The 13,942-nt window shown below is 44.9% G+C and overlaps 1 protein-coding gene across 3 annotated transcripts in view; it reads right to left on the bottom strand.

Annotated features, from left to right (window-relative positions):
* Positions 1-13,942, bottom strand: part of CHST10 (carbohydrate sulfotransferase 10) — a 30,099-nt gene that overhangs the window by 13,049 nt on the left and 3,108 nt on the right. For all 3 annotated transcript variants that reach the window (XM_042931987.1, XM_042931986.1, XM_042931988.1), the window contains 2 exons: positions 6,232-6,341; positions 5,547-5,678 (listed from right to left, as the gene is read on the bottom strand). In XM_042931987.1, the coding sequence (XP_042787921.1) occupies positions 5,547-5,678; positions 6,232-6,274 (175 nt within the window). In that variant the 5' untranslated portion in view covers positions 6,275-6,341. The remainder of the gene's footprint in view (positions 1-5,546; positions 5,679-6,231; positions 6,342-13,942) is intronic.

Raw genomic sequence — 13,942 nt, 5'->3', positions numbered from 1 at the left:
TGTATCACTGTCAACATTGTGACTGTAACTCTGCACTGTAGTTCTGGAATGTTACCACTGGGGTAAACTGAGTAAAGGGTACACAGAACTCTGCATTCTTACAACTGCATATGACTCTACAGTGATCTCAAAATTAAAGGGTAATTAGAAAAAAACCAAGTTAGCAGTCAAGTCAGTATTTACATATTAGTTTAAAAATTCATGGAAAGTGAGATTAGACCAGACGAATCTTACAAAATGCTAGTCCAGAGTAATAATTTACAAAAAAACTGATTTGGGGGAAACCTTTGAGTAGAATTTAAAGATAATTTTCAGATCTTTACAATCAAAGAAACATTTGCTTCCAAAATTTTGCAAAGTCTAGGGGCACTGGGTGGCTCAGTCAATTAAGTGTCCAACTCTTGGTAACAGCCCAGGTCGTGATCTCGTGGTCATGAGATCAAGCCTCCAAGTCAGGTTCTGCACTGAGTGTGGAGCCTGCTTGGGATTCTCTCTATTCCTCTCTCTGCCTCTCCCCTGTTCATGCAAGCATGCTCTTTATCTCTAAATAAACATTTAAAAAAATTTTGCAAAGCCTAAAAACATAATTAGAGAGAAAAAGTAGATACCAAAAAAGTCCAAAAATCAGCATAACACAGCATCAACAAAGGGACATTTATTTCACTTTTAAAAAATAATCAAAACCTACTCCTCTTGGGTCATTAATAGCAACATGTGCACACTGGACTACAGCTCCCCACCTGCACTGGTCTGGCTGTTACACCTCCTCCAGGCCCTGGCAAGCACTGCTGCTGGTATGCACCATGGGCTGACATCCTCCTCGCCCAGGGAGGGCAAAAACATCTTACAAGTACCTGACAAAAATAATAATCCCTTCTCCCCATCTGTTACACGCCTTTGAGTTATCGGACTCCAATAAAAACCTCTTTGCCACATACCTTTAGGAATGCTACTAAAATCTTTTCTCTTGTCTACATGTGATTTAAAACGCAATCCTAACCAAAGCTGTGTGCAGGAGCTCGTCTGTACCTGCAGTAAGGTCAAAGAGCCCTGTCTATGTGCCTTCAGCCCCCAAAGCTCCTGAATGCACTCCAAGGACTCCAAGAGACCAGCCTCTATCCACCCTCCTCCTCTGCAACCTGTCATCTTTGGGCACTGACATGCTGACAAGAAAATTCACATTCTATGCCTATCTGGTCACTTCGTGTTCTGACAGTGTCTTCTAAGACTAGCACCGCAATGCTTAGTTCTGCCACAGGTTGAATGGATTTTGCAGAATCCTAAGCTTCCTTAATAACATTTCAGATGGGACAATGCATCCTGAATTCTAAACAGCTGACTTGCCAATGAATCTCTGAAGCAACCTGTTCCACACACTCGGAAGCATACAGAACGAGCTTTGGCAACTGTGGAACATCTTGCCTTCCAATACCACAAACACCAGTCAGTCATCCACCAATTTTTATCATTTTTATAATTTTAAACTTCTTGATATTTGCTTCAAATAAAACTGATAGTACAGTTTACATTTGGATTTGTTTTATTTCTGTTGCTCTGTCAACAACCATTTGTTTTCACAGATGCTATTATCCTCACTAAGATCAAGGGACAGTCTCCTTCTCCACCCTGACCTTTAGGAACAAGCCTCTAAGTCCAGAATCAAGGATTCTGATCCTGTAGGTAAGGCCAAGTGTTCTCATAAAGCATCAGATCACTTTTGTTACAGGCATCGTTATATTTACAATGTTTTATAAAATGTCTTTAAACATGCCAAATGATGTACCCCGTTGTTCTTCTAGAAGTGATCACATCCACTCATCTCCCTGACCACACTGTGCATCAGCCACCCAGCGTCAGTCACCTGTCCATCACACGCAGGCAGAAGGCACGCAAAGATGTTCAGGTCACGGACCCTACCCTTAAGCGACTAACAGCCAAGGTGAAGGGCTGAGCAGAGGCAAAAGATTGGAAGAGGAAGTCAAATTGAAGTGAGAAGAAAAATCAGTGTCTACACACACACACCAGATTCACAAAGATGTCGTTTTTTGTTTCAAGTCTCACTGTACCATGCCATCAAATTCCTGTCACTGAATGGGATTTATTTCTTGTGGTACAGTCCAGTTAGAACACCTGAACCTAGATCAGTATGACGCTGAAATTTTTTAACCAAGGATGAGTCATTTCCACAAATATTTCCATGGCTTCCTTGCTGAGCTGAAGAAAGACCAGAAAACTATTTTTTTGAAAAGGTAAGTGAGACTTTAAACAGTGTTTCAAGACAAATTCACTCTTCCTATCAGTTTAAGTGGCAGGGAAATCATTAAGAACAGGAGAGTAAAAAGAAAACACACTCGTCCCCTGGCAGATTCTGGAACAGAGCACCATTTCCCAGAGGTCAGAGCCAGAAGGAGCAGCCCCACAAACACCAGAGTTACAATCAGCTCCCTGAACGCTGACACCAAGGATGTGCCATCTGCTTTACAGAAAATAGAACCTCGTCATATAGGAGAGCACTGTGTTGTCAGTTATTTCTTTGTGATGATACTTCACATTGTGCTTTTGGTTCAAAAGCCACAACACTGTGAACATGAGTGAAACAAATTCCAGCACATGAGAAAACCCCTTTCGGTCACACGTTCACAAACCTCATTCAGTTTCCTATACAGCCGCAAGATCCACCAGTGGGTTTAAATGCCTCCCCAGACAAATGCTCTGTCTGTACCCATGGAACCCTAGAGTGGCAGGAGATGCCCTCACTGACAGCCTCCAAGAGGCTGTGTATTCGACTTCTCGTGGGTGTTCCATCCCTGCCCAATCACCCAGACTGGAAGACACCCAGCAATGGGAGCTCCTTTCCTTCATTCAGAAAGCCGGTGAACATCTGTCTTCGTGACCCCACCCAGGCATTTAGGGACAATCAGGTAAGGTTCTGTGTGCTCAAGAAAGGCTGGGTTATGTTTGGGGCCTGAAAACAAAGGGTTCTCACTTTATGTTCCCTGCACACTGTGGGGCTGACACTGTCCTCCCAGGCAGTCTGCCAGGCTTCCTGGGGGGAGGGGGAGGGGCAGTGGGGCCAAGTGTGCACTGCCTCTAAGGTCCCCACCAGAAGTGGTCAGCACCCCTGCGCCCCCATTCACTAACCACAGCAACCACACCAAACATCCAAGGGTGCAAAAAATACTTGAACAGCACCAAACAGATTTTTCCTTCAGGTTTAAAATCCTCAAGCCTTTCATCCTTCCCTCTAGGTTTCACCTTCTATCCCTTCGACTATTTGCTCCACTTCACAAAACCCTCTAGAGCTTCTACAATTTTCTGAAAGCATTCAGCATGAAACCTGTCACATCCTAGTGGAATGACACCTCGCTTATCAGATACCATTGAGGAATGACATGTCCTTCAGAGGCTATTCTACCAGAGAATATTACAACTCGAGGCACACAACTTATTTTTTGTGTCTCATAAAATATATTACCTATACTCCTACTTTTTGAAACAAAATAAACCATAAACAATTTAACCTCCTGACTTGCCTTTGAAAGTGCCTTCTAACTTACTAGGTGACATTTAAGGGAATCAGGAGTAAAATGTGTAGATGTGGACCCGTTTTCACAGTGATCTCACATCCTCAGCATCTGCCTCTCTTTCTACATTTGCAGTTCTCCCCTGGGTCACACTCCTAGAGACTCTAACTGACTTGGTCTCTGGTTGGGCCAGCAGAGAAAGGTTTACAAAGTCCCACAGATGGTTCTAATGTGCCACAGGATAAGAACCACTCCTCTGATGCTGAAGGAGGGCTCTCCATCACAGGTACACTTAACTATACCGGAGCAGCTGGAGAAACATCCAAATGGTCAAGCTGAGATCATTGTCTCAGATTCCAATGACGCCCCAAGATTCAGCACCTGCTGTTCTGACAGAGGCCCCCGGTATGGACCATGATTATCTGTGATTATCCACAATGCACTGTGATGCTCTTGGCCACCTCAGATATCTGCAGTTAACACAGCCTTCCCGAGGCTGTGAAAACCTCTCAGGTTCTCACGAGAGGTCCTGGAAGGTGCAGGTGGCACCTGTAATGACAGCCTGTCAGGCCTGAGCATGAAGGAGCTGAGTTACTGAGTGCAAACACTGGAGCTGAGAACCACCTCTTAGGGTCAATTTCAGGGCCATCCTCTTAGGCCTGCACATCTGCCTCCAGCCTTGTTCCCCTACAGACAGAGTGAGAGAGCAAGAGCAAGTGAGAGAGCGAGAGCAAGTGAGTGAGAATGGGGGGCAGGGGGCGCTGGGCAGCCCTCAGCATAGCCGGGAGCTCTGTGGGCTGGAGCAGGGCCCTGTAACCTGCTGGCCACACAGATGGCACAGTTCATGCAGCCACCAGGAGTAAGTGGGGAAAACAGCTGGAACGGATACTTTCCTGATCTCCCTTTCCTAAGGGCTGCTGTCTGCAGGATGATGTGTAAAGGGCTATGCAAAGTGAAGATGTCGTATACACCCATGTGCACAAGCATCCTCCTCATTAGGCAGATGTTGTCAGGCCACCCTGAATCTGCTCATGAGTCTTTTCAACATCTCCTGTTTGTCTTGCCTCACTTTGCCATGGAAGGAGTCACCTTGGGGTTCAAGATGACCATCAGTGCACCTCCTTACATACACCCAGCAACCTCACAGATCACAGAGAGAGCCTCACTGTACTCAGGTCAATCTTGGAGCCGTCAGAGTATGTCCAATTTGTAGAAAAAAAACCACTGATGACCAGGTAAGCAAAGGTCAAGGGCATAAACTAAAATATGTTCTTCTGAGGCTGGATTTGGTGCACTTAATGTCTTCATCTGAACACCTACGTCAAGTAAGGGGAATCAAAAAGTCCTCAAAGGCTACCCAGCACAGGGGCACCTGGGTGGCTCAGTCAGTTAAAGCGTCCAACTTCAACTCAGGTCACGATCCTACGGTTTATGAGTTAAGCCCCTCATAGGGCTCTTTGCTGTCTGCACAGAGCCTGCTTCGGATCCTCTGTACCCCCCCACCCCTTCCCCTCCCCAGCTCTCTCTCTCAAAAATAAATAAAGATTAAAAGAAAAAAAAAAGACTACCCAACACATATTTAAATCACCTTCCTTCTAGTACACTGAAGGTGACTTTCAAACACATGGCTACCAGCACACAGCACCAACTAGAACACAGAGATGCTGGTCAGTCATGGTAGCATCTCATGACGACACGAAGCAGGGGGAAGTCCCAAGCCTGGAGCCTACCAGATGCTCTAGAGAATGGTATTGCTGGGAAGAGGTCACCAAGGAAGCCCAAAGACAAAGTATGCTCCACCTGCCCCAGGGGAGATACAGGGGAAGAGACTTCCGTCCATTTCCACCTCCTCTCCTGCACTTCTGTAACATGAAGGAATTGGATGCTGTGAACTCCAAGGTCACCTCTGGCATTAAAGTTCTTTTGATTCTGTGACAAAGGTCATCTGTGCATGTACCCAGGAACAGTACCACAGCATTGTGTGGATTAGCTGAAATCTATCCCACAAGGAAGCATACCTACCATCGGGATCTTTAAAGGTCAACGTGATAAATTTGCTAGCAACCATGAACATGAAAATCACCCAAAAGCATGCGGCCAACAGAAGCCACTGGTGGTGCATGTTGTCAAATGTCAGCCATTCAGTAATTCTTCCTGGAAAACAAAAGTGAAATGCACCTGGCACTTATAAATAAATCAATTAAACAAAAGGTAATAAAAAGAACAGGTGATTTTAGTTAGTAGCATCAATACAAATATTTGAAAATCTTTTTCTATTGATACAAGGGTATTTTGACTTAGTATTTAACTTAATTTTACTCTTAATAATATGAACTTATCGATTTGATAATTCAAAAAAATGTAAAACACTCTAATGGAAACGAGCCATTTCTGTTTGTTTTTGGAATACATGATAAGCTTTTGCAGATTTGCCTCTTGATTCCTTTCTGGCCCAAGCTAACATCAGAACATGTTCCTGGTGCCCAGTGACAGCCAAGGCCTGGAAGCAGGTGGGCAGAAGGAGGTGTGCCAAGGGCCAGACCTTTGCTGTGGTAATCTGCAGAGGGCAGAAGCCATAGTAAGGCACTTACAAGCAGGCCTTGTGTAAAATCCGGACATGCTGACAAGATAAACATAGCCACACCTACAGAATCTCTAAAACAGTAAAAATGAACACTGGAGCTTCTCTCTCTCTCCATTCACTTGCCTGCAAGAGTCTGCGCAGAACCTTGGGGGTGGGTGTTTTTCATGCTATCACTGTCTGAGGAGTGATGCAGGGCATGTCAATCCTTAGCAGGTCACAGAAGTCACACTTTGCTGCAGGGAACACATAAAGAACAGGGAAGTCACAGTCAATTCTTGGCAAGAGAGACAAAAAAAGGGTGTTTCATTTCACCTTTAACAGTGCTTCTTCAGGCCAAACCAAACCACTTAAAGAAACCATGGTGGGCTGGGTTGGTTTTCACTAGCTGACTGAGGCCATCAGGGAGAACAGGTCCTCTCAACAAGGTGCTGATGACATACGATTTCAGAGAGCTTCTGAATGCCAGCTGGGACAGAGCTCAGTGAGGACCCAGGTAATCAACTCTCCTGCTTGTCTCAACACTTACCTCCCAGAATTTCACTGGAACCAGGCATCTGAAACCTGAATTCCCTCTACCAAGTGGTTATCCAGCCTATACTTGAATACATCCTGCAATGGGGAACTGACCATCTGCCATGCAGCCCATGTCTTTACAGGGTGGCTCAGGAGCTACCCTCTGTCAACCTCAAGTGCTCATCACACATTAGACCCAGTCAGTGTGTTTCCTGAGGTCATCAAATAGGGTTGCTGGATTAAATAAATAAAAATAGAGGACAATCAGTTATATCTGAATTTCAGATGAGGAATACAGCAGTCTCCCCTTATCCATGGGGGATACTTTCCAAGGCCCCCCAGTGGATGCCTGAAACCACAGATAGTACTGAACCCTTGATAGTCTATGGTTCCTCCTACACATACATACCTATAGGAAGCTTTAATTTATAAATTAGGCACAGTAAGAGATTAACAACAATACCTAATAATAAAGTGGAAGAATTATAACAATACAGTAGAACAAAAGTATGTGAATGTGGACTCTCTCTCAAAGTATCTTACTGTGCTGTATTCACCCTTCTTGTGATGATGTGAGATGATAAAATGCCTAGGAGAGGAGAAGTGAGGTGAATGATGTAGGCACAGTGACATAACGGTAGGCAACTAACTGACCTTCTGAACATTTGTCAGAAGGAGGATCATCTGCTTTCAGAGTGCAGTTGACCGTGGGTAGCTGAAACCACGGAAGGTGAAACTGCAGATAAGGGGGCACTACTGTGAATAATGTTTTAGTAGAAATATGTCCCAAATATTATATGGGATATTCTTATACTTCGAGAAGCTATTTGTTGCCTCTCTGAGTTTTGAATTTCACTGGCAGTCCTGTGTTTTATTTGGCTACACTACCCAACATGGGGCATGCCAACCCCTCTCTAATCACCTAAAGCCAGCTGGCCTGCCTTGGTTGAATCTTCCTTTCTCCTTTAGTCCTTCTCTTCTGAGGCAGCATGGCACAAAGCAGAGAGCCCTAGGTGGCTCCACCACTCATCAGCTCTGTGACTCAGCAAGTCACTTAACCTCCCTGAGCCTTGACTTCCCACCTCTGAGACAGGGTCCTCCTCCTTCCAGAGTGGTCATGAGGATTAAGTGGCCCATAACAGTCCCTCTATAAACATAAATTGACCCTCTGTGACTTTCCAATTCAATCTGCAAACAGCCTTCTTGGTGGCCAGAAATGAAAGCAACAACATGGCCTGTCTCAAGGAGACAGGAAAAGAAAGGTGAGACTCTCATCCCAGAGGACTCGAGCTCCTAATCCTTCTCTTCCGGGAACAAGTGAGGCACAGACTGTGCCCAGCAGCATAGGGCACTGCAGTCCTGAGTCCACTGATCTTGTCCCTCCAAGACAGTGATGCTCGGAGGGGTCCATCCCCATGGGTCACAGTGGGAGCACTCCAGAATGGCAGAGAGGCAGAGGAGCCAGTGTGGGCTGGGGAGGGAGTAAAAAGAAAGGAGACAAGTACCAGAGAGGAGGTAAGCAACCAGAACAGAGAGGCATTTGCTCCCCTACACCAGTTTTCATGAAGTCTTGGAGGCTGAGGAATAGGTCCCAGGGCTGAGTGGCCTGGGGCTTGCAACCCATGTTTTACTAAGAGAAGTGCTATGGACAAGTGGATACAGAGGAGAGGAACCACCGGGGCCGCCTCCCTCATACACACGCTTGCTCTGCAGAGCAGGGGAACCTCCTGGCACTGCCCACTCGTGGTGTCCTACTCTGATCAGAGCTATACTTTTGGCCCCTGAGCACCCTCCCCAGACATCAAGCCAGCACTTGGGAGGTTTTTATGGCTTAAGAATTCAGTCTTTCTAATGGGAACTAACCTTCTGAAGGGATCTAATTTGAGTCGGCCCACTGAGCTCACCTCTATATAAAAGTAGGGAGATAATGAATAAACAGACTTACGTGAAAATGAAGGGTCATATCACCTGCTCTCCAGGAAGCCAAGTGGCTCAGATTTCTACATCTGGGCTACCTGAATAGTGAGACCTGCATTATCCTGATGCCGTGCCTACCTTCCTAAGTCCTGGATTTTAATTTCAAGCCAGGAGTGCTTTACTCTTTCACCCAGGCCTGGGGTTGGTGGGGGTAGGGGATAGGTCTATTCTCTTCTTCCAGAGTCTACCCAAGTTTCTTATCTGTCAGGATAAAACCACCACTGTATTCCTGCCAGTGTGTTGTGAGACCCCTCTGAGACAGAGCATGCCAACAGACCTCCTCTACAACTTACATCGGCCAATGTCTTCTTCCAGATGGCAATTTTACTTCAAACCCGCTCAACTCCAAAAGTGACTTCAACTAGACTCCTACTGAATGAGACTGCCCTCTCCTACCCAAAGCCTGGCTGCTGCATCAGGTCAGGAGAAGGGTAGTTTTAAGGCCCCCACCTCCTTCTCATCCCCATCAGGATGAAATGGCAGGGATAGCCCAAGACACTTGGGGACTCTGATTGGGGGCTGCAGATATGGAGAGTTTAAACCATAAACCATAACCTCTGCATAAGTGGTGCATAAACCATAGCCTCTGCATAAGAGTGCATAAACCATAGCCTCTGCCAAAAAATGTACTCTTGAGGTGTATAAAACCACAGGCCCTCACCGATGTCTTGAGTAGAGCTGCCCAGACCAGGCTGAAGCCTGCCAATGACCCTCTGTCCTGCTGCAGGCCTCCCTGGAGGCCACAGAGCCTGAGGGTAGTCACTGTGAAAGGGAGCGCTCTCTACTGGCCACTGGGATTCTATAAATGTGAAATAAGCAGGGCCTGCTCCCCTCCCAGTGCACAGCAGAGGAGAAGGCAGCTCTCCCTCACCCCCCACCCTGTTGGAACCCCCCAAAAGCCTCTCTCCATCATCCTGCCTTGTTTCATTTCCCTCACTGCACCCACTATAGCCTGAATGTTTCAGTCATTCACTATATGCTCCCATAGTGGAATGTAAGCGCCCCTAAGTACACCAAGGACTAGAATAGTGCCGGGCGCTCAAGAAGTCAACCACCATTATTTGCTGAATGACTACATCCACCTAGAAACTTACCAGGAAAACTCTGGAGAGCTGAAAGGTACTTTTGAAGGCACCTTGCCCAACCCTTTATCTGAGAGTTTCCAAGCTCTTTAAAGGATTGAGGCCCCCAATTTCAACCTCAAAATATTTCTCCAATATCCACGTGAGAGTAGTTATATATTTAATATCTATTACCTGAGTCTAGAAAACAATTAAAAGCTACTAGGACTTCAATATTACTTGCAAATAAAATCACATTTTATAAATCACAGCATTACATGCATTTGAACAGACATACAACTTAAACATACTGACCAGGGGGGGTTAATAAATGTCCCTGAAGTCCAAAAATTTTTTTTATTTTTAAATAAAACTCTGTGCTGAAGGGCAAGCCAATAACATAGATTCAAAATGTCAATTTATATGTAAACAGAAAGGGCAAGTTGCAAAGCTGAATGTGTGACCCTATCTGTAAAAAAATTACATATATGAAGGTATGTGATTATATACACATATAAACATATATATACATGTATACAATACAACCTTGAGAGGATGAGAGCAGTTATTTTTTGCTTTGTACATCTATACATTAAAGAAAAACTTTTGCAGCAAGCATGTATCCATTTTATAATAAAAGCTGACAAAATACAAATAATGCCACTCACATACATGCACCCTGGTGTTTTTATTTATTTTTTCTACCTGACTTCTACTAACTGCAGTTTCCTTACCACTTGGAAATGGATGGTAAACACTTTTCCAGCCAGGAGAAAATGTGGTTAAGTGACAAATTCAACATGTGTCTGAATATTTAGTAAATATATCTGTCTTCACTAGTTTTCGTTTAGCTTTTAAAAATAATTTAATATTTAAAACATAAAGTACAAAGAATAAAATAACAAAAACAGATTCTGGGCTCTAACAGTTTTGCTGTACTTACTTGAGTGTTTGTAAAGGAAAGAAAGTGTTACAAATAAGGCTGGAGGCCCCCTATGCCCCTGCCTGGCTCTAATCACGCTGTACCCCAGACCTACTCCTCCAGACCTACTCCTCCATCGGGGTGTTACGCTTTGTAAGACTCAACTCCTCTGACAGAAGCAGCAGCAGGGGTTAGGGAGGGTGGTCTTCCCTGCACAGAGAAAGGCAGGGCCTCCTGCAGAAGATGGGAAGGCTTGTTCACCCAGGGCCTGCAAGGAAACACTACGTTATATGCGGATGCTTTCTAGGGAGGCTCCTGCTGCGGGGAGAAAGCCTGAGGTGGAGAGATGCACTATTTTTAAGCACTTACCTTTTTCATCATCTACAGTGAGGCAGTTCACAAATCACACATAGACTTAAGAGAAAAAGCTGTCATGGCAAAAATTTAGATAAACCAGGACTTGTTCTCCAAGTCATGTGCTACGTGCACCAACCAGAACCAGTAAGACTAAAGCCTGGTCCCTCTCAAAATACCCTTCCCCTCAGGGCTGGTATCTCTACAGTTTACAACATATAACACACAAACAGGAGTAGATGTATATCTGCATATAGTTTTAAGGACACAATAACCTAAAAAATACTTATTTGCCAAATTCATCATGAAAACGTATATTCATCCATCCAAAAAAATAAATGCCAGGGATACAACAATGAGTCCCAAACCAAACACATATACACAGTTTATGTCCTTATGGAGCCTATAGTCTAACGGAGACACCCACATGCATCAAAGAGTCTATCCCCTAAGTGGTATGAGATAGAAAGACATGATGCTGTGAGAGGAAAATACAACGGGACAGAACCTAGGCAGAGATGAGAGATAGCAGTTTCGTAAGGCGGTAAAGGCACAGGTTCCAGACCAGGTAACCAGCAAGGAATAGCGGCCCGGGGGTACACAGGAGTAAGCCAGGGGCCCCTGAGTAACCAAAGGAAGCCCCTGTGGCTGGAGTTTCCAGAGCACGGTTAGAGACGAGCAAAAGCAGATATGGTCACACAACACTGTATCTTAAAACAGCAGTTATGGAATTTAGTTTCACCTTGCGAGCAATGCAAAGCCACTGAAGAGAGCTCTCCATGAGAAGAAAGGTAGTAGTGTCATGATCTGATTTAAATTTTGAAGCTGTTTCTCAGGCACAGAGTCAAAAATGTAAAGCACCATCTACCTGGCCATTCCGCAGGCTCAACATCATTTCTGTAAGTGGAGCAGGAGTGTTCTAACCCAGCTAAGCGGTTCACATCACCACCTAGACCTACCGTCCTAGACCACCACCACCACCACCACCACCATCATCATTGTCATCGTTGTCAAGGTCTCTAAAAACTAGCTTACCATCATCATAGTTGAGGTCTCTAAAAACTAGCACACAACTAGTAAGATCCACAGTATCTGATGGGTTGGATTTTCAGAAATCCTACAGACTAGGGGTTCCAGTTAGCCATAGCATGCTTCTGCTTTGAGACTACATGCATTCTCAATCTAGGTATCTACCTAATGGTGTTTGGCTTTATGTTTAGGGCAGTGTTCCAGCCCTGGCTGTACTTTAGTATCACCTGGGGAGCTTTTAAATAATATAGCAATGTCTTGGGCCCCAAGAACACTGGAGCCCAAACAACACAAATCTCTGGAGATGGATCCAGGACTTGTTTTGTAAGCTCCACACAGGATTCTAATGAGCAGCCAGGGCTGAGAACTGCTGGTCCAAGCCCCCAGCCCTCCTCAACTTCTAATGCCCACATGAATCCCTGGGGATCTTATTAAAATGCAGATTCTAGGCATTCTGACATAATAGCCATTCTCCCACCACTTCTTTCCATTATAAGAATGAAAACTAGTAGCAAGAGATTATCTGTCAACTAGCATCTATTGATGTACATGTACCCTGAAAAAACAGCTTAACAAGGTTTAATTAGAATCATAGACCTCTATCACTGTTCCCATTTGTTCTTTTCCAGCCCTCCTGCCTAGAGGTAACTAGCCTCTGTAGAATTTGGATTTGGTCTGACCTTGGAAAAATTACAGTAATTCACCCCATTTGTTTAAACAAAGAAGAAAGGGATTCCAAGTTCCCTTAGGCCCAACTCCTCCAAGCCCACGCCACTACCTGCACTGCTTCCCCTGAATATACAAATTCTCCATGGGGTTTACCTCCTGTCCAACAATGACACCCTCAAGACTCACTATTTCTGTGTGCAGAGACTGGGGCTTAAAATGAACAGTCTTTCCTCCACGGCTCTCCCTGCAGCCCGGTGACAAATGGCCTTTAAAAAGCCTGACATTTTCTGTAATTAATTCTCCTTTGTTCAAGGAGCCAAGACAACTCCCAAGTTGCCTCTTGCAGCTAATGGTGGCAAACCTGAGCGTGCCCCAGGCCCCCTGTGGTCATGGTGTGCTGCCCCGAAAGGGCCCCTGGGCCCCCAGGAGTCAGCATACCCATCTTCAGAGCTTTCTTATTTCCAGTCATTAAATGAGAGTTTCACTTCAAGATATCAGGTTCTGAGACCTAGCCAGAGGGCTGGACTCAGAAAACCCCACAAGTCAGAACTAGTGGATAAGGTGGTTTCCCCTCTTATGTGGAAAGCAGGGTGAGCTAAGCAAGAACACAGCTGAACCTACCAGAAATCCCAGTCTTTTTTTTTTTTTTTCCCCTCTCTCTAAACTAAAAGTGCACATTGTACATGTTTGTAATGACTAACAATGGGTTTGGTTCTATTGCCATCTTCTGGTGCAAATTCTCTCTCCCCTGCATTTGCAAAAAGATGCTTGTAAATCCATTTGGTCAGCTGCCAATAATATTCCTGCCAGTGGCTTTTCCCTGTGTTTGAGCTGCCATCCAAAAACACAAAACCTTTCTGGGTTTGTGCTGAAGAGCTTGATTCCCACCTGCCTTGTTCTACTTTTTCTATGCATGCTTGCTTATTGAAGGTTCTGAAAAAGTCCTGTGGTAAATAAGCCCATTTAACTCTGTTTACAATAGCTTTTTTCCCAAATCTCATTTATTCATTCAGCAATATTGACAAAGTGCCCACTTTGAGCCAGGAGCTGTTCTAGGCCTCGGGAATATGACAACATATACTCCCTGCTCTAATGGTGCTTCTACAGAGGCAGATAGGCCATAAACAAATAGAGCTATTAATATATATAATCACATCAAGTGCTAAGTGCCACGATTGAGAGAAGGGTAAGGGGAATGTTGAGAAGAGATGGAATAGAGTGAGGGAAATCATGTAGCACCTGAGCCAACAGCTTGGTCAGTGTCCCAGTGGCCCCAAAGCAGCAAGGAGACAGTGTCCCTCATGCTGAG

Source organism: Panthera leo, chromosome A3, assembly GCF_018350215.1.
Source record: "Panthera leo isolate Ple1 chromosome A3, P.leo_Ple1_pat1.1, whole genome shotgun sequence".
Lineage (NCBI taxonomy): Eukaryota > Metazoa > Chordata > Mammalia > Carnivora > Felidae > Panthera > Panthera leo.
Note: the sequence above shows the minus strand (reverse complement) of the source record. Positions and strands in the feature narration are given on the sequence as shown.